Source organism: Miniopterus schreibersii (assembly GCF_964146895.1).
Source record: "Miniopterus schreibersii genome assembly, chromosome: 13".
Taxonomy (NCBI): domain Eukaryota; kingdom Metazoa; phylum Chordata; class Mammalia; order Chiroptera; family Miniopteridae; genus Miniopterus; species Miniopterus schreibersii.
In genome coordinates this window covers 41,534,928-41,560,340 of record NC_138113.1, presented here as the reverse complement: position 1 = coordinate 41,560,340, position 25,413 = coordinate 41,534,928, and the positions used below count along the sequence as shown (strand labels likewise).

At 40.9% G+C, this 25,413-nt stretch overlaps 1 protein-coding gene across 7 annotated transcripts; it reads right to left on the bottom strand.

Annotated features, from left to right (window-relative positions):
- Positions 1 to 803: 803 nt before the first annotated feature.
- STAMBP (STAM binding protein) lies at positions 804 to 25,413 on the bottom strand. 7 transcript variants are annotated; one of them, XM_081156034.1, is made up of 10 exons: positions 25,353 to 25,413; positions 23,258 to 23,475; positions 13,783 to 13,858; positions 13,431 to 13,526; positions 11,932 to 12,295; positions 9,410 to 9,534; positions 8,398 to 8,535; positions 3,668 to 3,780; positions 2,953 to 3,052; positions 804 to 1,017 (listed from the first exon to the last, which is right to left on the bottom strand). In XM_081156034.1, the coding sequence occupies exons 2-10, from the start codon at positions 23,458 to 23,460 to the stop codon at positions 961 to 963; spliced, it is 1,272 nt and encodes a 423-aa protein (XP_081012160.1). In that variant the 5' UTR covers positions 23,461 to 23,475; positions 25,353 to 25,413; the 3' UTR covers positions 804 to 960. The 7 variants fall into 7 exon arrangements, with proteins under 7 accessions (XP_081012160.1, XP_081012161.1, XP_081012158.1 ...); XM_081156035.1 differs by having other exon boundaries at positions 25,337 to 25,391; XM_081156032.1 differs by having other exon boundaries at positions 23,897 to 25,360.

The window sequence follows — 25,413 nt, the reverse complement described above, 5'->3', positions numbered from 1 at the left end:
AGAAAAGAACAGTCAACACAAAAAATTGGTAGGGTGGGGTGGCATGGGAACGCAATCAATTACTTGGAGTGTAACATGGCACTCCAAAGAAAGGCTCTGTTACCTTCATCTGAAAGCTTTTAGGGCAGAGGGAGGAAGTGAATGGGATGACCTACTTGAGACAGCACCAAAACGAACAGATGACTTCACGGCCCTGGATGGCAACAGTTGGACAAAAACACTGAATAATTACAAGTGAACTGGGACACACTTTTATGGCAGTAGATCTCAAATTCCATATTCCCAAACAGCTAGACCTTTTAGTTAGCCTGTTCAGACAATGCTTGATCAAACAGATCGCTCTAAAGCACACACACACACACAGGTTAACTGTTATTTTATTGTAGAGGAAAAAATATCCTGACATGTTTGTTAAATAACAATAATTCCTGACAAAATCATCCTTCAGGATTGTCAAGCCTCACCATCTGGTGGGACATGGTGAGCTGTCCCTGGCCCTCGTAAAAAAGTTCATTAATATTGCCATAAATTACAGGAAAACCCAGAGATTTTCTGAATGGCTTCCAAATTTCTGCATAGATGCCTTTAGTTAGTTCAAAGGTAAACAATAAACACGTTGGCAGAGAAATTAGGAGAGCTGAAAGAAAATGTTAATAATTGGTGAATCTAGAACAAAGAGTACATGAGTGTTCATTATACCCTTCTTTCAACTTAATTTCTTAGTTATAGGCAGACTGAAAAGTTGCTTTAGCATAATCATGCTATTTTCCAGACTTGCCTAAAAAATATATTCAATTATTTCATTCAAATCAAAAATTAAAAAATCCGTTCTCTCCCAGGTGATATTCACTTTCTGTTTTGTCTAAAAAAGCTTCCAGAGCTTTATGGAAAGTTTAAATTAAGGGGCTACAGTACACTGATGTGGTTTTATGGTTCTTGACAGGTGTTGGGGTCAAACTCTCATCGAAGATCAGTGATAGTCACTGCTCTGTCCACAACAGTCACGTGGCTGCAGCTCTGTAACAGGGAAAAAGAAAAAAAGGAGAAGTCCTGGGAAATTCTGAAGTTATTTTTTAAAGCTCTTTACTTAAAATGCTCATTCTGGCTAGTGGTTTCCAGTCTGGAGTCCGGATGGCTAATTACCTGGCAGTTATGTTAAAGAGTCTGAGAATCATTACTTCTACCAATCCCTACCTGTACCCTGAACCAACTTGGGCTCATCTATCCTCATTTATTTTTCAAATGTATCTATAGTCTAGAGTCGTTCAATATATGTTTATCTAAAAGAGCTGCTCAATTCATTGCTGTTTTGGGGTCACTATGTCAACCAGATAATAAAGCACACCCACTGGCACATAGGAGATGCTCCCTTTTGCCACACAAAAGGGGTCTTTATAACTGAAAACCTGAACATTTGGAGGGGATTGTGCAGTCTCTGTTTCAACACCCTGGCACCTAAACATTATTACATTCCAAGGCACACTAACCTACTTTTTTCCCAGTCTAATGTTTTTCTTTAAGGGTTTTTAACGTAACTTTTGCCTTTTTATTGAATTTATTGGGGTGTCACTAGTTAACAAAATCATCCAGGTTTCAGGTGCACAATTCCACAGACTAACCTACTTTTGAACAGATCTGTCGGAAAGTTGTTTCTCATTCTCAGCTGAAAACTGTCATTCCACGAGATCTTATTTTAGTTCTGGGAATCATAAGAAATACAGCCAATATCTTTTTATACAACGATTCTTCCAACATTAAAGTCAGTTCTCAGATTCTCCCTGGTGTTTCTCTTCTAAACATTCCCAGTTCCTTTTAAGTGACAAGGTTCTGAGTCTTTTTTCCATGTTGATCACTTTTCAGTGAACCCAAAAGAAATAATACAGCCAGCATGGAGTGGAGCAACACCACCACATTAGGTTTGAGGAGCATACTGCAGCACACTGATCTTATCAGCAACTGAAATTTTGCATTCACAGAATTCAACTTAGGGGCAAAAACTTTCTAAGAGGGTCATAAAAATTCCTATTATCTAAGTAAAATTCCAGAATCAAATATACTTTACTTAAGTGGCTTTTTTCCTTTGATTTCAAATCTCTTATTGAACTACAGGCTTAGCAACTGATTCTTTTTTTTTTAAATATATCTTTATTGATTTCAGAGAGAGGAAGGGAGAGGGAGAGAGAGAGATAGAAACATCAATGATGAGAGAGTCACTGATCGAGCCCGCAACCCAGGCATGTGCCCCGACCGGGAATCGAACCCTAATCGCCTGGATCCTATGTCGATGCTCAACCACTGAACCACGCCCGGCTGGGCAACTGATGTTGATGAAGAAAAAAACTAACAGTTAATTAGCCAGTTTACTGCCCAGACAGTTTGGTTCAGCGGTTAAGCATTGACCTATGATCCAGGAGATCGAGGTTCAACCAGGTTTTGGGCTCAACCCCCAGCAGCGGGCAAGCAGGGGGCAAGCAGGGGGCAAGCAGGGGGCAAGCAGGAGGCAGCCAGTCAATGACTTTCTCCCATCATTGATGTTTCTATCTCTCTTTCCCTCTCCCTTCCTTTCTCTGAAATCAATAAAAAAAAAAAATTAAAAAAAAAAAAAAGCCAGCTTACTGCACTAGGTACTTTCTGAATATTATCTCATTTAATACTCTCGACAACCCTATAAAGTAGGTATTATTATTATTGTCATCCCCATTTACAGGTGAGAAAACTGGGGCCCAGGAAGGTTAAGTAGCCTGATCAAAGACACACAGTCGTGAAGTGGCAGAGCTGACTCCAATCATTCCCCTTCCACACTGCTGCCCATGTATGTCCTTATTAGAAAGATTTGGGAAGACAGGTGCTAAGGCTAATCTGTGTGGGCCAGAAAGTACAATGGACCTCATCAGCTCTGACTGTGCTCCCTGCTTGAGACACAGCCCCAATTTCTTCTACATAGATACATACACAGAAGAGTGGTGGGTCCTTGCTGTGCGGATGAAATCCTTTCTGGCGACAGGAAGAAATCTCCTTTAGTCCATGGTCAGTTAGTTTAAAGAATCCAGTTCTGAAAAAGAAAAAGCAGGCCCAGAATCAAGCAAATGTGGCCCCCTAATCCCTAACACACACACACACACACACACACACACGCACGCACGCACACGCACACACGTGCGCGCGCGCAGACACACTCAGCAGGGCACAGCACATTTTGAGACTGCTTCAAGGGTTGGCTCATAGACTCTTCTCTGGTGAATGAATCAGAGTCAGAGAATGACTCATCACTGCCACCACACTAGTTTGCTGGGAGAATTCACAGTAAATAACAGGATTTAGAATGAAAAAGAAGTTAACAATGAGATTATCTGTTTGATTTTTAAATTCTCTAATCTGACATAAATCTCTTAAAACTCCTACTGCTTTAAGTCAAACACTTCAAATTTCTTATGTCCTTTTCTTAGCAAAGCACCTAAGTCGTTGCTTGGATATCTTTTCAAACAAGCGTACCAGGTTTATCAGGATATGGAGTTTAAAAGGAAGCCTTTTAGAACAGCCAATTAATACCACAATATATATTTTATAGAGAACAAGGGCTTAAGAATCCGGACCTTTTTCCCTGAGGCTTTCCCCTCACTCTCTCCTTGTAACGCCCCCCTCCTTGAACCATGTCCTATGTACTTACTCCTGGAACTTAGGGGAGCAAACGATGGCTATTGACTCCGGCAACATCAACTGATAGGAGCAGTGAGTGTGTAGGTCAACACTGGAGAGGAATGCGGTCTGTGTGGGATGAGTCTGAGAAGAGGAAAAAAAGTCAGAGACCCCCTCAGTGAGAATACACAGCTAACCCTGGCCCATGCAGGGAGGCAGAGTCAAACAGTTCTCAGCAGCTGGCCACAGTCTCCTCAAGCACAAAGCCATTGCAGCCATGAGGGGCACGCCTGAAGTTCATGACAAGTAAGGAATTTCCTTTCCAGTAGTGTAAACAAGTGCCTAACACGAGCGAGTGAAGAGACTCATAATTTCTAACTGACCACCATAACTTATTTAACTTCTCACGAGCTCTCTCTGCACAGTGAGAGTCCATCCATTCTGGAATAGATGGAACAGCTGCCCAATAATATTTCAACATAGTAGAAGTCAAGACTTAACCACAGTTAGTGTTAAAAGGTCAAACATGAGTCTGGGACTCTACGGGCAAAAGTGGCAAAAGCTGTCCAGTGGTTAAAGCATATTGTCCAAGGATATAAGAGGCAGGGAGTGACTGGGATTTCAGAGGGTAGTTAAATCACACAAAGGACCCTGTCTTCTTTGGGAAAAAAACCAAGATATTGAAATCTGAGGGTAATCAGTTAGAGCACCATCCAAATGTACATTCAGTTTATCTCATTTAATGTTTTATTAAGCACACTCTTTGCATACAAATGAACAATTGTATAATGATGTATGTTCATCTTAGAGGGGGTATGATTTTAGGTAACAAGAATGGAAAAAGAAAGACAGTATGACTCAAAAAGACCACCAACCTTCACTGACAAAATAAATCAGTACATCTGACCAGAGTTTCAAACCTGCTGTGCAAAAAAATGAAGCTCCTGAGGAGCTTGTCAAAAGCACAGGCTCGTCAGCCCATGCTCCAATGTTTCTCTCTCTCTCTCTCCGCCTCCCTTCCCTCTACTCTCTAAAAATCAATGGAAAAATATCCTCCGGTAAAAATTAACAACAACAACAAAAAGCATAGGCTCCTGCACTCTACCACTGGAAATATCCATCCTGAGAATGAACTTTTCTTTTTAAAAAAGCTCATTAAATGATTCTTGGTGCCGCCTTGTCTGAGAAGCACCACTCCACAGAATACTGTGGAAGAGAAGAGGTCTGCAGGACAGGAATGGGTTAGCTGGATGCTGATAGGAGACCTGCACACAGGTCCTCCCCAGGAAGGTAAGGATTTGGGTGACCACAAGGGAAAAACAATTTCTATCTGATAATAATATGATTCTACAGACTGCTAAGGACAAATGGCCTGTGCTGACACATTTTATCCCACGGTTAGACCAATGTATTCTAACTGGGAACAAATGAGGCCTACACAAGCTGATCTAGAAATCCTTTTATTCATTTGTAGTTAAGTTCCTTTGGAAGTCTAAACAGCAATTATTTCAAACTTTTCCCCATCTCCTCCAGTTCCTAATCCCCTGTGTCCCTCCCACTGGGCAGTGGATCTAGACTCCAACCTTGTTGAAATCAAGATCACCTAAACTGAGTTCCATCAACCCCTCCAAATATAACCTCAAAAATCTCTCTGCCCTGGCCAGGTGGCTCAGTTGGTTAGAGCATCGTCTCATACACCAAAAGGCTGTGGGCTTGATTTCTGGTCTAGGCACATACCTAGGTTGTGAGTTTGATCACCGGTTGGGGTGCGTATGGGAGCCAACCAATCGATGTTTCTCTCTCTCTCTCAAAATCAATTTATAAAAATCATATCCTCTAATGAGGATTAAAAAAAAAATCTCTCTGTATCTTTCTCTCTGCCTTCAATTCTGTCTGGGAGGAATGAGTGTTTTCTCCCCCATATGAAGGTGAATGTCTGATTTTACTTTTGATTTGATACTTTCCTACATCCATGTTACCTGTCTCTCCTTTCCTCTAAAATCTCCTCCACTGGCTCACTGGTGTTAAAAACACATTCTGACAACTACAGACAAGAATGGCACCAAACTTTAAAAATGTTGAGCAAAAGAAGCCAGACATAAAAGAATACATATTACATAATTAAAAGTTCAAAACCAATCAAAACTACACATGGCATTATGAATACACATTTAGGTGGTAAAACTATAAAGTAAAGGATATCCAGAAAAAAAGGATATCCAGGAGAGGGAGGAAGTGTGACTGGGCAGGAGATGGGGGTGGGAGGGTCCTTCTGGCTCTGTTTCTTGAACAATGTTCTATTTCTTGTAGTTTGTGTACATAGATGTTTGCTAAATGATTCATAATTTAGTTTATGTAATTTCTTGTATGTGTTATATGTCAAATGTAAAGGTTTGAAAAAAAATCAAAGCAAAACATATTCAAGCTCTTCATCCTAAACCATAAATCAAGCAAATCTCTCAACCTGGCTACTCCTTAAGCCACCAACCTATCCTTTCTTTTCCTTTCGAACTGAGCTCTTCAAAAAATTAGTGTGAATTTCACTATCAGTACAACCTTAATCCCCATTACTTCTTAAACCCTTACTAATCTATTTGTACCAGTCTAAAATCCCCTTAACTGAGGCCAGCAGAGACTTCCCAAATCCAACAGGCTCATCTAGGTTTCATCATTCTGGAGCTCTCTGCAGCTGTGACATAGTTAACATCCTGAAGTTTCTTCTTAAAACGTTCCTCCTCTTTTGGCTTCTGTGCCTTAGCACTACCCTCACCTTTCTCTTACATCTCTTTCTTCATTACTGCCTATTTCCTATGTCCCCCTAGGTACCTGTCCCCAGGCTGCCAGTGACTCTCTTCTTGCTCTGCACTCTCCTCCAGTTCAGAGGCTTTCAAGGTCAGCTCTGTGCAGAGGTTCCCAGATCTCTTTCCTGCCTTGGCCTTGCTCCTAAGCCCCAGCCACATTTCCAACTGCCTGATAAGTATCTCCACCAATTTAATGTCTCACCAGTACTTTCCATTCAACATGCTCAGAACTGAACACCATTTACCCCACTTCCAAAGTAAGTTCTTCTGGAGCCCCTGTTCCTGCTTATGAGATGATCACTACCGCTCCCCGAGTCAGGCCCCAAATCTCTAAGTCATCGCTGACTTTTATTCATCACCCTCTCTTACTCATCCCCCACATCCTCTGAAACCCTCCGCTCATCTCCTCCTACACATCACAATGCCATCACGCCAGCTCTCGTTATTAGATTGTACCACCACCCTAATCTCTTAAATGATCTCCTTGCCTCAACTTCTCTTAAAATTGCCCTTATTTAAAATTTTCTAAAGTATGGCTTTGATCACGCCATTGTTCTACTCAAAATGTCAAAGTACTATGTTGTACACCTGAAACTAATATAATATTGTATGTCAACTATGCTAATTAGAAAAGAAAGAAATCACAAATACAGGAAAAAAGAACCACTTTAGAGTTCTACACTTACTAAAAAGGAGAACTATTCTGCCTGTCTATCCAATGTATCACGTAAAGCTTATCTACTACCATTTCCGGGCATGAACCACACACTCCAGCAAACTGGACACTCAATGCTCCAGGAACACAGTCTGCCTATTCCAATGCCTTCCCCTCCCTACAGAACTCTCCCTTCACCCATCTTGTCAAAATTCTAGTAAGTCATACCACATGTAATCCTTCCCTCCTCTGAATTCCACAGGGCTCTCTTTGCTCCTCTTGAGGCACTTGGCACATGAGTTATAACTTGTCTATGTGTCTAATCTTCATGAGACTAAAATCATACCTTACTCAAATCTGTATCCCCTGGCAGATATGGAACAAGTTTTCTATCCAATGGGGATACTCAATGGAAGGCAAATATTCATGTAATTAAACTGAATAAAAAACAGAGGCACATGGGACTGCCTCACAGGTCAATATTTCCCAAATTCTAACATATAAGTGTGAGTAATCTTCCCAAATCTGGAAGCAAGCTGGCTTGTTTGTATATAACCCTGGCACGCAACATGAAAAGCTTGGTCTGTGAGAGTGAGCAATTGAAAAGGAATAGAAAAAAAAATTAAGAAATAATCTTTAGGGATAGAATTCTATTTTACCTGAATATTAACAAAAGACTATGTAAGATATGCAGACACTTGAAAATCACCTATATTGGTGGCCATTCGGGTTTACATAAAGGTATATGCTGCTTTAAGAAAAATCAATCGCAAACATCTGAATTAACTTCCTTGGCTCATTTAAAATATTTTGATTTATACTTTTAGGAACATATATACTATGTATGAAGTGAGCATAGTCCATGTCCACTTATACAGGGTACCCCAAAAAAATGTATATACACTTTAACAACTGATAGCTCAATTTTGAAAATGAAATGTACTTTAATAAATACTACCTTTATAATTATTCAGAGTGTGTATGTACATTTTTTGGGGGGACATCCTATATTCTAGGCCAGCATCCCATCACCATTCACACTCACAAGGAAACTGGGACTTTAGGAAAACAAGTTCATTTTTATTTTTAAAAAGTTTTTTAAATAAAAATATTTAAAAGCCCTAAGTAGTTCCCAGAAATCAATATTCGAGTAGTCAAGTATGTTAGGGAAGTCAAGTCTGCATCCAAGGGAAACACAATCATCTAAATAATCTGAATGCAATTCACTTTGCTCAACGAAAAAAACTGGCAGTGTGTTTACATCAGGAGAGAAGAGACTGATCTTGAGTGCTCAGAATTGCTTACATGAATCCAGCCCATTGTGATGAGGCCCTGCTGATCCTGTATGAGGAAAAGCTCTTCTTCGTTCTCCGTGTTGCAATAATCAGAGCCAGCACTTTGCTTGGGGATGAGAACGTGGGTGATGGTAAATTCATTCCTCATCTGTCAAAGGAGAAAACAGCCCATCACGATTCCCTGGCACTTATGCAACCCCACTCTGTCACAGCAGTGGAAAGTTCAGTATCTGTGCAAGTGAAGGCCCTTCCTACCCCAGCCTACATCTTGTTCCCTCACTCCTCCACCTTGTGGCTCACAACCTTGGCTGCTCATATGCATTCCCCTGGGGGCGCCCTGCAAAGTTACAGATGCCCACAGCCCCATGGGAATTTCCTGCTGCGGTGAAATGGGTCTACTTGTTTTCGAGAAGTTCCACACATAGTACCATTTTTCTTCCTTTGTTTGTGTCTAAAGAGTTTCCCTTTCACTGTTTCTCCAAGCCTTTCTCCTCCTTTAAGGGTGAGGTGAAGTCTATTCCACTTCATCTATTCTTTCAGTGGTTAGTAATGGATTCTGTAAGTGCCACCATTCAATGACCTTTCCTTCCTCAAAGGTCTTAGTGCTCATATTGTACATACTATTTATCTTTTGGTGTGTATCTCCAACCTTTCCAAAGTGCTTGGGTTCTTTCTGTGGACACATGTTAGTTATATGCCTTTATATATTTCATAACCCCAGGTCCTCCCATAAAGCAGATGCTTGAAAATGATATACAGATAATGACTAGATATTCCTACCAAGTGTAAAAGTAGGTATTTCTTACTACTAGCATTAAAATAATCAGTTCAATTCCAGGGATTCTGAAAATCAATCAAATACAGAGTCACCAAATTCAAAGTGACATTGCATTATGCTGTCCATGGTTCCTTCAGCAGAAGAAGCGGTGCAAAGAGTTAGTGACCCTGTTTATCTTCTCTGAGAGTCACAGGAGGCCAAGGGGGAAGAAACAGTTTCAGCTCAGAAAAGCATCTGTTTTTACCAGTTTTCCACAGAGAATTCCACATGTCTCTACTCCCCGAGCAGTGTTGGCACTGGCTAGTTGGAGAAACTGTGGGCAGAGCCTCCCGGGCACCACCATGTGGCGCAGTCCATCGATAGTAGGAGCTGTAATGGAGAAAGGGGAAAAGTCTGAGACCATGGACAAAGCCTCCGCAAGCAGTCTCAGAGTTGGCAACTGGGGGAGAGCAATGCTAAACCACAAGCACCTCGCTCCTTCCCAACTTCAGGCAGTGAGAGGGAATCTCATCCTAAATGGCAAAAGAGGGTTGTAAAGTCTCTTCTCCAACCTCTGGCCACAGCTGTTGGGAGTACATTATTTCAAGGAAAAAAAGAGGCTTCAATCATTCAAGACAAAGGTAAACTACTATTTAAAAGAAGTTTCTGAGCCCAGCCAGTGTAGCTCAGCAGTTGAGAATTGACCTAGGATCCAGGAGATTGCGGTTCAATTCCCGGTCAGGGCACATGCCCGGGTTGCAGGCTCGAGCCCCAGCAGGGGGTGTGCAGGAGGCAGCGGATCAGTGACTTTCTCTTGTCACTGATGTTTCCATCTCTCCCTCTCCCTTCATCTCTCTGAAATCAATTAAAAAAAATAAAATATATATATATATAAGACGTTTCTGAGCTATTCAGGAGTTCTCTGTCACCATCTAATACAAAGGATTAAAAAATAACCTCATTCAATTAAACTTTTACTTTTATTTTAAATCTCTCTTTTATCTAAGATAAGAATATCAAAGAATATGCCTTTCAAAGAAATACACCAGAATATATTCTAGATAACAGAAAGTAATATGGGTAACTACTTACTTCTGAATTTATTAATTTAGAAGAAAGTTCAAATGATAAAACAAAACAACAAAAAACATTCTGGTCCTCGAAAAAGGCATGCGCAAACAAAGCAGCTTATAAGCCTGGCTCAGAAGAATGGACCCAGTCCCTGAACACCAGGGAGAGACAAGTGAGAGCCAGCAGGCTAAAATCAGGGGGAATCTTTCAGTCAAATTTTCATTAAAAAAAAAAAAAAAGGTGGCCTGGCTGGCATGGCTCAGCAGTTGAGCACTGACCTCTGATCCAGGAGATTGAGTTTCCATTCCCGGTCAGGACACATGCCTGGGTTTCAGGCTTGATCCCCAGTGGGGGGGCGTGGAGGAGGCAGCCGATCAATGACTCTTTCATCATTGATGTTTCTATCACTCCCTCTCCCTTTCTCTCTCTGAAATCAATAAAGACATTTTTTAAAAAAAGGATGTTCTGCTTCTGCACATTCAACAGCAAGGCCTGGACTGCTGGAGAGGTAACAATATCAGCCCAGGAGCCAAGCTGTCACGTGGCAGTCTGATGACGATATCTGAGGATTCTGAATTGAGGTTTGGCACAGTCCTTTCCTTTCAATTCAGTACTCACTTGCCGAACAGACACTGTGCTCAGCCCACAGGGACATAGAAAGCAACAACACTCAAGCAAGCCCTAACCCTGCAAGAAGTTAAAATCTAGTTATTGACAAATGACTATACTATCAGGTAATGATATCAATTGCATTCTAGATATAAGAGCTCTGGGAGTTTAAAAAACAGAATCAATCTTATTGAAGGGAAGGAGATCTGGAAAAACTAAGAAAATCAGGGAAGGCAGAGATAGACAAAAGAGATTTTAGGTTCAGGGCATGTGTTAACAAACCTCTTTGGATAAGATAGTCTAGCGACTGTTCTGGGAATGTGGGAGTCCAATATGGCCAAAGTATAGAATACATATGAAGGAACACTAGTGAGAGGCATGTCTGCCAATATGTGGGGGAAAACTCTAAAGTCAGTCTTCCGAGTCTAGCACCCCTTGCCCACTCTTACACTGCCCCTTTAAGTGGATCTTCTGCAAAGCAGAGTTCCCTAAAGGACTACTTGAACGCATATTCCTACCCAAAAAGAGCTATTCTAATAATTAAGGTATATTCGTTTTGCAGCTATTGTTATTTTCTCAGTCAATCACTGGTGAGAAGAGGAAAGACTGTCAATAGTTTTTATGGCTAGACTGAATTATAACTGACTATATATGATATTTACCTTGACTAAGCTCCTTAAGGATTAGAAATGTTTTCAGGGCAAGTACAATTCAGCAGTGCCCCCCGTCCCTTAAAGTCGCTGTTACATTACAAAGTAGTATAATAAATTTAAAGTGTCCTTTACCAAAGGCCAATAGCGGTGTCCAGTTCACTGAACATTTCGAATCTCTCTATAGCCCTTTTAAAGCTGAGGGTGGGACTTGCAAGGATATTATTAGTTCTTCAGAAAATTGATCAGGGCCCAGGTAAATTATATGGCTGAAGCAAAGGCCACTTTCATATTACGGCCAGTGTGACAGGATGCAGTATGGCAATACTGATTAATGGGTATCTGTGACCACAGCCTAATGAGTGCGATAATGGAGGTAATCTTAGGCAGAATGCCCCAAATGACACACTGTTTAGCTGCAGCTATGATGAAAGAGGACATGAGCAGAAGGACTCACTTTCTGAGTTGCTCAATGCTCCAGGTTTTAAGGATCTGTCCACCACAGGTGGTCTGGCAGGCCTCGCAGTTGTATTACAGTCTGAAGGCTGTGTGGATGCAACAGGTACCGTGGGGGACACATCTAGGCAGGGCTTCTCCAAGTCAGGCACCAGTGGGCCGCCTGGGCCAGGGTCCACCTTCCCAAACTCCTGTACAATTTTCAGCCGCTCTTTTTCTAGTTCCTGGTTCCGGATCATCTCCTCAAAGGCACTGAACTGTTCCTGCTCCAACTGTTGCTGCTTCTGTTGTGCTACCCTCTGTCTTTCCTTTTCCATCTCCTGTTGGATGGCCAGGTTCCGGGCAAATTCTTCCTCTTCCTTCTTCTACAAAGAAAGAAGAGGAGTTAGGCTAATACTACACTCAGGTGACTTCATACTTCAGGAGGACAAGGCCATTATGAAGGGAGTTTCCTAAAAGGTACTTTTGCTCTGGCCTGATTTCCAAACATGCGATTCATACTTCACTCAGTACCTCTACACACATAGAAGAGTCACCTCTCCTATCTATGTAGCCACCATATACCTTTTCTTCAAGGACAGTTAAAGTCCCAACCCTCTCAGTATGCTTCCCAATGACTCTAACTAATGTATTTTTTTCTTTACTGAAATCTCTATGCAACTTATTATCTGCACCTCATAACTGGTATCATATACAGTTTTATTCTCTAACTGTGCCATGCATTCATTCTATATCCCAAGTAAGGCTATAAAATAGAACCAAATCTCAACTTATACCTGCAATGTCAAGGGTCTCTATTGAGTTTTTAACCCAAAATGAAGCCTCGGAAATTTTCTGGTGATCAGTTCAATACAGAGTGACATTTTTAAAGAACAAGAAATATTAAGTAATAATCTTCATTAAGGTTTTCACTCACTCTATGCCTTAGAAATATATGCCTCATAGCTGTTGGCCTCTCTGCTGGCTTTTATCAACAGAGTCCAGAACAGAGCTCAGTAGAGCGTTGCAGAATAATGTGGAAGTGCCTGCGGGTGCACTCGTATCTGACTCAGACCATGAGTGGTGCCCTGGGAGCTCCTCCGTGTGCTTGAACTGACTCAGGTTCCCAACAAGAATGATTTGAAAATGGCTTGAAAAGAAATCATTTCAGGTATAGCCTGTTTCAGGTATAACAAAATGTGAATCAAACCTGCCAAAGTCTCTGATCTAAAAACCCATGTTTTAGTGAGAATTTTCAGTTTTTAGGCTCTCGCTCTAGATATAGCAGACAGGCGAGAGATTTTCTATCCCTCAAGCCACCCTCTTGGACAAGAAAGCTAAATCTGTGTTAGAATACTCAGCCTGGACACTTGCTTCCTACTTTTTTGAGTTCTGGACTTTAGTAAAAAAGTAAAGTATCACATTAAAATCACAGGACCTGTTAAAATATTATATTATAATTCCAGGGCACAACCTAAAAAAACAAATTAGTTTCCTCTTTTGTTGTTATTATATACTCACTTTTTCTTCATTATATTCTGCATATTCTTTGGTATATCGTTTTAACAGCTCTGCCTTCAGCTCTTCTGCTTTGGGAAATGCAATCTCCTTTAATTTCTGAGACATACACAAAAATACTGTGAATTAGAAAATTTTCAGCTAATTAAGCAGCCAAATTGGCAATGGCAACAATATTTCCAAAAACAATTTAAAATACCCCCTATAGTGCCATACCTGCTACTTCATACTGATCAAATGGCCTCACCTCCTATTGCAGGATCTCATGCTCAGAGGCAGACTACTACTTTTACCTTGGAGCTAGTGTGTGCCACTGCGAAGCTTTAGATGGGCAACAATAATAGTGAAGGCCCACCTTTACTGTGTCTTTCTTTTCAGGAATGACAGCCGATTTGTAATCTCGATGTTTTGGTAGTTTCTCAATAAAGAGCCTAAAGAAACAGATCAGAATGATTATGATACAAAGAAATGTCCACATGTCCAAAAGGCTCTAAAGCGATGTAACTCCATATCCTGCAGCCGCTGCATGACAGAGTTCCAGATGTGCAGGTGAGAGGGAATAGGCACACAGGTCGGCCATGTCCCCTCACCCATCTCTAGCCTGTAAAGAGCAACAGAGTGTATCTCTCTTCTCTCAAATCAGGCCCACAGCAGCAAGCACCAGACTCCTACAACAAAAAAATGGAGAAAAAAAAAAAAGTCTATCCTCTGCCCAAAAATATACTGCCAAAGACATTCTTTTCTTGTTGGACGGCGTTCAGGCTTCCAAAGGAAAGGGTCTCTGTCACAAATAATTCTTCAGAGAAGAGTTTGGCAGCCAAAGGCAGGAAGCTAAAGGAAAACCCATGTTCTATTTCTACTCATAGCCCCATATGACCTTTAACTTTGGCTTGTTTTCCTTTGGGATTCATGTTCCTTCAAAGAATACTCCTTGCATCATACTAAACACTAAGAAGCTTAGACAGTACCTGTGTGTATAATTTGTTCATGTTACATGTATAACATGATTGTGATCTCTGATGAAAAGTGCTTAGAGAAACATAAGTGATAAATTTTCTCTTTCAGTTCTTGTCCTTGGCTGTGAAGCTCAGTGGGAAAAATAAACGGACTCAATTCACAGACCTCTAACATTTAGGATGTCTACTTCAGGACACTGGGGAAAAAAAAAAGGGAAGTCCAATATCTTCTCAGAGCCCAAAGTGGCGAGTTAAGAATCTACTCTTTTAACCACTACACCACACTGCCTCCACATGGCTCCTAGAATGTCCACAACTGTTGGAGGGGTTCTGAAGGAAGGGATCTTTTAATAAAGTTGTAATAAATATAAGTCAACTGCCAAAACAAATAAATTGAGGGTAGCTTGCTCACGGCCTAAAATACTCTGCTATAGTTAGGATTAACTGAACTTCTTCCATTTCCTGCCTATGGGCAGGAGAAAAACAGAGAAGGAAGCCTCAGTAAGGGGAAAAGAAGACCCCCCCACCCATCAAAACAAATCCTCTGTAGAAGACTCCTCCTCCTTTGGTTTTATATTTGGCACATGAAAACTTCCTTTCTGCCCAGCTGGGCGTGGCTCAGCGGTTGAACATCGACCTAGGATCCAAGAGATCGGGGTTGGATTCCGGGTCAGGGCACATGCCCGGGTTGCGGGCTAGGCGGCCAATCAATGACTTTCTTATCATTGATGTTTCTCTCTCTCTCTCTCCCTCTTCCTTCCCTTTCTTTGAAATCAATAAAGATATGTTTAAAAAAATTTTTTTTTCCTTTCAATCTAAGACCCCTCAGGCTGGCATAAATTCTAAAATCAAAATGATTCTAAGAATCTTCCCTTTGGGTTCAAGAAAAAGATATAACAGTTTCCTTAAAGTATAAAACAAGTACATTTATTTGTTCAGTCACAAAGTCCTAAAAGGATATTAAAATAAATAAGACACAGTTCTTGTGTTCAAGAGACTTACAATTCAGTAGATCTCTCACCTTGGCCCTAAAGACCAAGGTTCATGTTCACCACCTCAGCAGGCTGAATGTGCTTTGTACTGAAGCTTGAATCAGCCAAGAAAGTCCCATGTCATACAAACACCTCACTATATTCTCACTTATGCTCTCAACCTGAAGAAAGAGACTGTAAAGTCCCTGAGGCCAGAGATTCCTTTGTATATTGTATGCTTCTTTGTATATTCCTCTAAAGCCAATACAGTGCCTGTATAAAGAGTCACTCAATAAATATCTGATGAATAGAATGGACTTAAAACCTCTGGGTGAGAGGAGTGAAAAAAACCAAAGTGTAAATGAAAAAGTGTATATAGTATGCTTCCTTGCAGAAAAGGGGGAAAATTATATACATGTATATCCATTTATTCTGCTTATAAAAATCTAGAGAAACATGGGAAGTATATACAGTAACTAATAAAAGTAGAGGGCAGGGGAAACAGGGTGGATGAGACATGAGTGGGAGTGCCCAGCTGGGTGTGGCTCAGCGGTTGAGCATTGACCTAGGATCCAGGCGATCGGGGTTCGATTCCTGGTCAGGGCACATGCCCGGGTTGTGGGCTCGATCAATGACTCTCTCATCATTGATGTTTCTATCTCTCTCTCTCCCTCTCCTTTCCTCTCTCTGAAATCAATAAAGATATATTTAAAAAAAAAAAAAAGAGTGGGAGTAATAGAATCTAGTTTACAAGTAAGGATAAAACTTTCCAACTTATACATGAATACCTTTCCCTTGTTTCAACTGTTGTCTATTTTCTGAATGGCAACATATAAGAGCAGAAGGGTCTCTTGAAAACAGAGACTGGACAACATAACTCCTTTCCCACATTGGAGGAAACAGCTTAGTGGTTAGGAGGACAGGCTCTGGAGGAGGACAGGCTCTGGAGCCATCCTGCCGGGGCTCAATCCTGGCTTGGCCATTTACTGTGATCTCAGGTAAATTACTTAATCTCACCATCCCTCAGTTTCTTTATATATAAATTATATAAATGGAGACAAAATAGTACCACCTGATAGGATTACTGTGATGCTTAAAGAGAGAGAAAAAGTGCTGAGCACAGTGCCTACCATATGGCTAACATCTACTATGTGCTATTATGATTGTTTTTACTAATAAATAAACAAATAAAAGATGTAAGCAAGAAGAGACAAAGATGTTAATACCAGGGCTAGAAACGTTCGAGGCACAGAATAGCTGTGGCCCAGATGTATACTGTTCTCTGGGGTTAGATCTGGTTACAGCCTAGAGAGAGGATATGTACCCAAATGAAGAAAGATGAGCTGGCAAAAACGCAAGCAAAACCACCTAATGGAACAATGGGGCGGGGGGAAGGTAAGGAGAAAAATAAATACAAAAAGTGAATAAGCATATGAAACGGTCTTTAACTTTACTTATCACAAAAGAAACTGAAATTAAGCTGAGATATCGTTTTCATCTTTTAGATTGGCAAAGGCTTAAAGGTTAATTATAACCAGTGTAGGCCAGGGTATGGGAAAATGAGTGTCCTTATACACTCTTAGCAGGACTATAATTTGATACTATTTTCTTCTTAGAGAAAGGAGGGGGTAGGAGAAAACTATTAAAAATTTAAAATGTGTTGATCCTTGAAACTCACAGTTCCACTTCTAGGAATTTATCCTATACAACAGTACAAAGGTATATGTGTAAGACTATTCAATATAGCATTGTTCATAAAAGCAGGGAAAATGAGAAACCTAAATGTCCACCAACAGGGGATTATTTAATAAATGACGGTGTACCCAAATGTGATAAACAACATAATCATCCATCCATTCAGCCAACAAGTAGTTACTGAGCACCTACTATGGGGCCAGGAATGATTGTAAAGGCTGAGGATCTGGCAGTGAACGATACAGTCACAAATTTCCCCCCCAAAAGTGTGCATTACAGTGGGGTAAGAGATAATAAACAAAATAAAAAGCATCTAGATAACCAAAGTAAGGAAAAGTCATTGCTAGAGAAGGGATATAGGCAGTGAAGGGGCTAGGGATTGAGGCTTTAGATTGGGCAGCTAAGGGCATCACTGGCAAGGTGGCAATTAAAGAAGAACAGGAAGAGAGTGAGCCATGAAGAATCTAGGATAAGACTGTTCCAGGCAGGAAAAATAGCCCCAAGGCAGTGAGATGAATCAGTATGTCCTGATATGGAAAGATAAATAGGACTGTTAAGAAAACAAGTTGTAGAACAAAATATATTGTATGATTTCACTCATGCTTTAAGAAAAAAGGTTAAATAGGTGAGCCTACAGGCTTACATGGGCACAAACATTTTCTTGTATATAAGTGGTTACCTTTGGTAGGTGAGACTTTTCACTTTATGTTTTGGGGGAAAAAAGTTTTAATCATGAACAAATGTTAATTTTGTATAAAAATTACTAATTCAAAATGTCAAGCAGAAATTACATAACATGAATATATCGAGGACTCTCATTTCATTTCTTCCAATCTTAAAAAGTTAATCAGCAAAGTGAGCATGACCACAGATGAAGACCTCTTCAGTCTATAATCCCCAATCCCAGTAGTAACCATTTTCCGGGCAGGTGACAAACCATTTTCAGAAAGTGGGTTTGTGTTTTAGGAGGCTCACAGAGCAGACAGGAATTGCTGAAGTCTTCAGTAACTCCCTTCTATGTAGCCTAGTCAATGACCATAAAAAGCTGTGAAAGAATCCGCTGCCTGGATTACTGCCTGTGCTCATCATGAAAATATGTACTGCTTTAATATGCTGAAGATCCTTCTACATCGGGGTCTGCAAAAGGCAAAGCATTCCTACAGCAGGGAAAACCTCTGAGGCGGGGAATGTGCTTGAGATCATTCAGATGCCTGAACTGCTCCAGGGAAAAGAACAAACATGCCTTTTAAACCCCTGAATTAAAGGATCCACAAAAGTTCTAGAACAAGAACAATGACTCTCAATAGTGGGGGAGGCAGAGGAGTGGTGACGTGGATGCCTGCCCTCCTCCCTCCTCTCTCAGATGTAATAACTGCCAAAGTGAGCCACTGTTACTGACAGAAATAGACCAAGTAACATGAAGTAGAAAAACAGAATGAGAATATTGAGCTAGAACATTTTTCCTACTCTTAGGGCTTGTTGGTTCACAGAATCAGAATTAGGGCCTTAATGATATGTACAAGAAAAATGAAGGTAGCTACATTTATTGATCCAGGTCAAGCCAATCCAACAAAATCCCAAATTAAACCCCAAATCTAACAAATTAAGTAAATGAGCTGCTACACATCCCACCTCTCATTCAACTCTCCTCCAAGCCTAGTTTATCATATTAAATGGTCCCAAAAGGGGACCCCTATACAGGACAGACACCCCATATCAGTCTTGCTGTTAACACTAATACTCATGTCACTCAGAGTAACACCAAGTCACAGAAAAATATCAATTTCTTAAGAATCCCTGTACTCTCAATCCTATCACCCTCTTGCCTACTTAGGAGTTTATTGCTACAGTTAAACGCTCTCTTTTCTGTAACAGCAGCCTCTCCTTCTCCACCGGGTCTTTCCCATCAGCAAAAAAGATGCTCTAGAATCTCCCATCTTAAAATACACACCACGTTTTTACACACTCCTTGTCTCCTTTCAATTACATCCCCATTTTTCTACTTTACTTCCTATTCAAATTTCTACAAAGAGTTGTATAGGCTAGGTCTTGGCAAATTATGCCAGTGTGTCAAATCCAGCTCAGCATCTGTTTTTATAAATAAAGTTTCATTGGAACACAGTCATACCCTCTCATTCATGTATTGTCTATGGCTGTTTTCACACGACAAAGCAGAGGTTGTGACAGAGATCAAATAGCCTGCAAAGCCAAAAGTATCTATTATCTGCCTACTGGCAGTATATTCACTGTTTCCATGTGCTTACTGTCCATTCACCTTTCAACCCACTCTAATCTAGTATGTCTTTAACCCTTCTAGTGAAATTGCTTACCCAATCACCAATGACACCATGTTACCAAACCCAAATCCTCACCCATCTGATCCATCTGATCCAGCTGGCTCCTCTCTGAAAACACTGACCTCTTTTGGCTTTCATGGTACAACTCTCTCCTGAACTTCTTCCTGCCTCTCCAACTTTCCTTCAAGATCTCCTTTGCTGGCCCTCTAATCAACCTCAGGGCTTAGTCCCACACTCCTTTTCTCATTCTACAGTCTCATTATCAAGGATCTTGAATCCTTTTATGTGCCGAGGATCCTTCTGGCATCTGATGAAGCATATAATTCCTCCTCGGAATAACTTCTTTAAGATATAACATAAAATACAAAGAATTACAAAAGAAGCAAATTCTACTGAAATACCTTTTTCAAAATATAAAAAATTGTGATATGTGCTTCTTTATTAATGTGCTCTTGATTAATGCATTTATTAATCATTAAGGACCTAGTCACAGGTTTAATAACTCTATACTATAATTATGAGGTAGTAATAAGTGTAAATGCTACCTTGAGATATCAGTAAAAATTGTGATGTGATATGAAAATATCTTGATTTGTACTGGTGACAAAATTACAAATACACGCATACCTCATTTTATTGTGCTTCGCACATACTATGTTTTCATCAAGCAAATGATGGTTCGCATTTTTAGCAACAAAGTATTTTTAAATTAAGGTATGTACATTGTGTTTTTTTAGACATAATGCCATTGCACACTTAATAGGCCACAGTATAATGTAAACATAACTTTTAGATGCACTGGGAAACCAAAAACTTCACGTGACTCACTTTAGTGCACAATTTGCTTTATTGCAGTGGTCTGGAACTAAACCCACAATATCGTCAAGGTATGTCTATATTATTTATACTACTGTAAGTTTAGACCTATATTCAAAATGAAGGAAATGCTAAATTTCAGTTAGAGGTTATTAAAGAGAAGAAAAATTTTTCCCAGTCAAGTTCATGGACTCCAAGTTCTATCTATGAATCTATGGGGTTCCTGGACCACAGATAAGCAACCTCTGTGCTAGAAGGTCTCAGTGGTACTCATGGCTTCAGAACCATTGCATGCTGAGGACTCCTGCATTTGTATTTCTACCTCAGACTTCTCTGAGTTCAGACTAGTACATCCAACCTCCTACTGGGCCTCTCTACTTGCATATCTCACAGGCATCTCAAATTTAATATCTTAACATGTCAAAGAAAACCCAGACCTGAACTCTTGAATCTCCCCTTTTCAATACCACTCTCCCCATCTTAGTAAATAGACCACCACATCCTAAATCACAGAAGGAAGAAAGCTGAGGTCAACCTTGATACCATCTTCTTTTCCAAACTGTAAGTCCCACAGACTCTACCTCCAGTATACCAAATCCATCCGCTTCTTTCCTGGTTACCATGCTCCTTCAAGCCACCAGCCACCCTCCTGAATGGCTTTGTTTCCTAACTAATCTCCCTGCCCTCTCTTAACACTCCCTCCACCATCCACAACACAGTAGCCAAAATTTACATTTTTAAAAGATAAGTAAGATTAGGTCATAACCTCACTTAAAACTTTTCAATGGCTTTCTATTGCTCTCAAGATAAAACACAAACCTATATGGTTCTGCAAAATTCGGTCCTGCCTGCCTCTCTGACCTCATCTGGAGTCATCCTTCCTCACTTGCTACACTCCAAACACAATGACCAACTCTATTGTATCCTTCAAGTCTCAGTTTTAAATTTTATATTCTCAGACAGACCTTACCCTGACTACTCTATTTAATTAGATATTGGTTATTCTCTGTCATAGCACTCTGTTGATTTCATAGCATTTTTCTTGTTTTATGACTACATAGTTATTTGATTACCTGTGTACTGTCTTCTCCCATAACTAAAAGGATACACCAATAAGGGTAGGGGCCATTTTATCTACTGCATATCCAGGTTCTAGTGTAGTGCCAAATATATAGGAGGTATACACAATATGTATTTGTTGAATGAATATAGTCCTTGTTGTCAAAGTACTTTCTATGTGGGGCAACAGGACCCAGAAGGCCTTTCAGAAAACACCTGATAGAGTAATTCCACAATTCTATTAAACTCTCCCAAAGGAATTATGCCCCAGCGTCTCATTCTGGGAGAATTATCTACAAGATTACTGGAAATATATAAGAATACTATTTCTAACAGTAGCAAAGTATATGAAGAGAGGGCTAGTAGCCAAAGAAACTTCTCAGGAAAATAAATTTTGTGCCCACTGTGCCCAGGAATGAAAAATTTGTAACAGCAGAGAGAGGCCAAGATGTAACTATAATTCTATGGAACTTTATCAACATTGAAGCCACATGACAAGGCATGGTGGCATGGATGGAATGCAATATCTTTGAGAAAAGAGGCACTACTTCTAAACTTAAAGAGAAAAAGACAACGGGTTTTTTTTTTCTTCATTATAAAATTACAATAGGAATCTTAGGCAGTCCCCTCTTAACTCCCACTTTTCTTTAGAGCACTGGTTCTCAACTGAGGCAATTCTGCCCCTCAGAGAACAGTGTGTAATGTCTGGAGACATTTTTGGTTGTCACAGTTGGAGGAGAGGAGGTGTTACTGGCATCTAGTGGATAGAGACTAGGGATGATGACAAACCCTGTAATGAATAGGACAGTCCCGGCAACAAAGAATTATTCAGCCACAGATAAATGATGCCAACTACCCTGCTTTAGAGTAGTATGGGATCAAAAACCTATTGTGACATAATTGATATGCATATAGCATCTCTGGGAGGACATACAGGAAATGAGTAAGAGTGAGTCTCTCTGGATTGGAAAACTGAAGGTTTGGGAAGAAAGAGGAGTGGTAGGAGACTTAGTTTTAAAATATTTATACCCTTTTGTACCTTTGCATTCTGCACCATGTGATACGTTACCTATTCAAAAACAAGAATAAAAAGTAATAAAAAATTAGTCAGTGTGGCTCAAGATTATGACTTCAAAGAACAGAACATTACCAAAAGGAAAACAGAAAGAACAGAACCTACGCTGGGTTTTGTCTCTCCAAACTGTGCAGCAAAGTATATCCCTAACCCCTGAGCTTGCTTCCCCATCTGTAAGAAGGAGGATGATGTGAGCTCCTAAACGCACACAGAGCTGTGAAAATCAAATGAAATAATGCAGGCGAAATACTCTATGAACTACTAAGAGCCACACGAAAACACTGTAATTATTATTTTTTCAAAGGTCCTGGTATTATTAAAGAAGACTAGGAATTATACATGAGGCCTTTTAACATTATTCTTTTCCTAAATTACACATCATTTCATTATCACTGGGGAGTTGGGAGTTGTTCCTTGTTAATTGTACAGAAATCTTTTATTTATACTGCCTACCCTAAGATGCTAAGCAGCTAAAGGGAGCCACACAAACTGTAGGTGGTCAATACTTATTTGACAATCTGCATCACAACAGTTAAGAAAAAACTTTTTCTTGATTTACTCAATTTGCTACAAAATAAGTAGAGGTGAGAAATTTTGGCTCTGCAAAGCCTCAACACTAATCCTATGATTAATAGAGAGAGGAGAGGAAAAACACTCATCAGTACAAAACATGTACAGTTTAACCACCAACTCTCTTGCCTAACAGCTGGGCCATGTGGGCACAGGCCAAAGAGTTAGGTCTTTTACTCATGAAATTACTGAGTCATGATAATAACACTTCCAGTACTCATGTCTTTGAATGTCAAGGACAGCCAATATGTAGGAACTGCCAGCAAAAATGATTAATGCTAATGATGATGTAAAGTTCTCTAGCTTTAGCAATTCCGAACAAATATATGAGCACAAAAGCAGAATGAGTAAGGAATCAGTCACCGGAAAAAAGAAACTGAAGGTGTCTTACGTCATATACTTGTTATAGAGAATGAAGGCATGTTCAATGTTGCCTTCCTCAGAGTAAATGGATGCCATTCGGAGCATCTCAACTCCAGAGCGGAAGTACCGACGGGGTGGAATGTCTTCATTTATCTCCACTGCACTACCCATCAGGGAGAGAGTCCTCACCCGGTCTTCGGGAGGGAGGCTCACATCTCCATGGTCAGACATCAGGACCAAGAAGTTCTGAGACAGAAAAGAGGAAAAAGATGGTATCAACATCATGGCCCACATCATCCCAGCACAATCTGGCACACAGTGTGTTTATCTCACAAACCTCTACCTTATAAAGACATTCAGAGAAAAATACCATGTGTCGCGGCTCATATCAAATAAGGTCTCTCCCACAAGAAGACTGAGACCCTCAAGGAAGCCCATATCACAATGCTGAGAAGATTGGCAGACTCAAAAACCCAGTCCCTGTGCCATAATTAGGTGGTACAAGGCATATAACTATAATGGGCCACAGGGGGTTCAGTTCTACCCTTCATTCTAATTATTCTGTCATTAGGTGGACCTTCCCTCAGCACCATAAAAGGAGAGACAGCATCTTGTATTTTTGGCATTTTTTCTCTTCCCAGCTATCCACTCCCATCTACCACAGTACCTGGCAGAGTATAACTCAATGAACTTCCATGATGATTGTTAATTGACTTCAAGTTTGATTACTTTTATTTAGTCTGAGAGTAATTGACATTTTCCTGCAGTGTAGTTATTCATATTTGAGCACAAGTTTAGTTAGGGAAACTGGTCTGGGAATGAATGCTCAGAATCCTAACTTTGCTCACTAAACCACTATTCCAGTCAATACATATCATTCATCATATCAGGGCAAAGAATTTAGATCTCGAAAACAACTTCCTCAAATCTATTTTCAAAGACTAAGCACTCTTTGAATAACAAAAGGGCACAAAGGTAACTTGGGAGCAAAAAATCTGGGTGTTTTCCCTCCCTGGGTCTCACACTGCAGTAATTCTACAATCTTTCTAGATATTGCTGCTGTGAGAATCAGATTCCAGCTTCCAATGAGATATCACTCTACGTCATTTCCAAAAAGAATCTGTGTACTTCATACACACTGAATTACAGCACATCCTAACCAGCATGCTCTAGAATATACAAGCTACAGTAGAACTCATTTCGGAACTCAAGGCCCTATGTCACCTAGCCCCATTCTGCCTTTTCAGTCTTAAACCTTACCCTTTCCCAAAGATTATTTGCTTCAATCAAGATTCTGATCTGCTCAGAAATCCTCACATTTCAGTTTCATTTGTCTATCCACTCTTTTTGTTTCCCACTCCAACCCCTCCCTCAGAGACATCTCCCTCCTGGCCAATTCTATCCCTAGGTCACATTTCCCCCACTAGGCTTTCTTTCTAAAACACCCTCACTAATAGTACCAAAGCTGTGGGTCCTACCAGGGATGCAAGGCATTCCATCTCCCAAAAAGCCTTTTTAGGGGCCCAGAAAGCCGCTAGCAAATCTAAAATCTCCCCAAGTTGCCTAATCAGTACACTCCATCCAGGACCCATTAAAGCTAAAGGAAGTAGAGGATGCTTGTTGCACCTCAGGACCTCTCGGGAGAGGATGTTTTGGGTCGCGAATGCAACCTCCTCCTGAGGCCAGCAAGCGGGGCCCTGTACAAGGCCGAGCAACGCTCCAGAGAGATCAGAATCCGCAAAAAAAAGGGGGGGGGGTGTCGTAAAGGACTGAGGGGGAAAGACCAGGAGGAGGAGAAAAGCCGGAGTGAGCAGGGAGGGTGTACGCTGTGGACAGGGACCTCCTGACGACTGCCTCAGGCCCCCTCCTTGAAGGCACTCAAGCCCAAATTGCCAACCCGGGACAAAAGCATCCAAGGTCTTCGGGTCTTTCGAGTACGATAAGCGTGGACACGCTGGGCCTGGCTGGGGGCGGGAGCCGGCAGGGGCCTCGCGAGCGGCGGGCCGGGCTAGGGGCCCGGGGGAGGCGAAGGCTCCAGGCCCCACACTCACGGCGGCCGCTCCCCTTGAGTCAGACCGCGCTCAGAGCCCCGGCCCCACCACGTTACCGAGACTCTTCCCCACCTGTCCCTGCGGACCGCACTCGGAGCTTCCGTAAACGTCACATCCGGCGCCCGCCCCGCCC

Excerpts from the sequence above, each read along its gene's own strand:
- STAMBP (XM_081156031.1), bottom strand. Across the intron at positions 12,296-13,430 it reads CAGAATATAATGAAGAAAAA|AAGAAGGAAGAGGAAGAATT; the intron begins GTGAGTATATAA and ends CTTTCTTTGTAG. Across the intron at positions 9,535-11,931 it reads AGCATTGAGCAACTCAGAAA|CTCCTACTATCGATGGACTG; the intron begins GTGAGTCCTTCT and ends TCTCCATTACAG.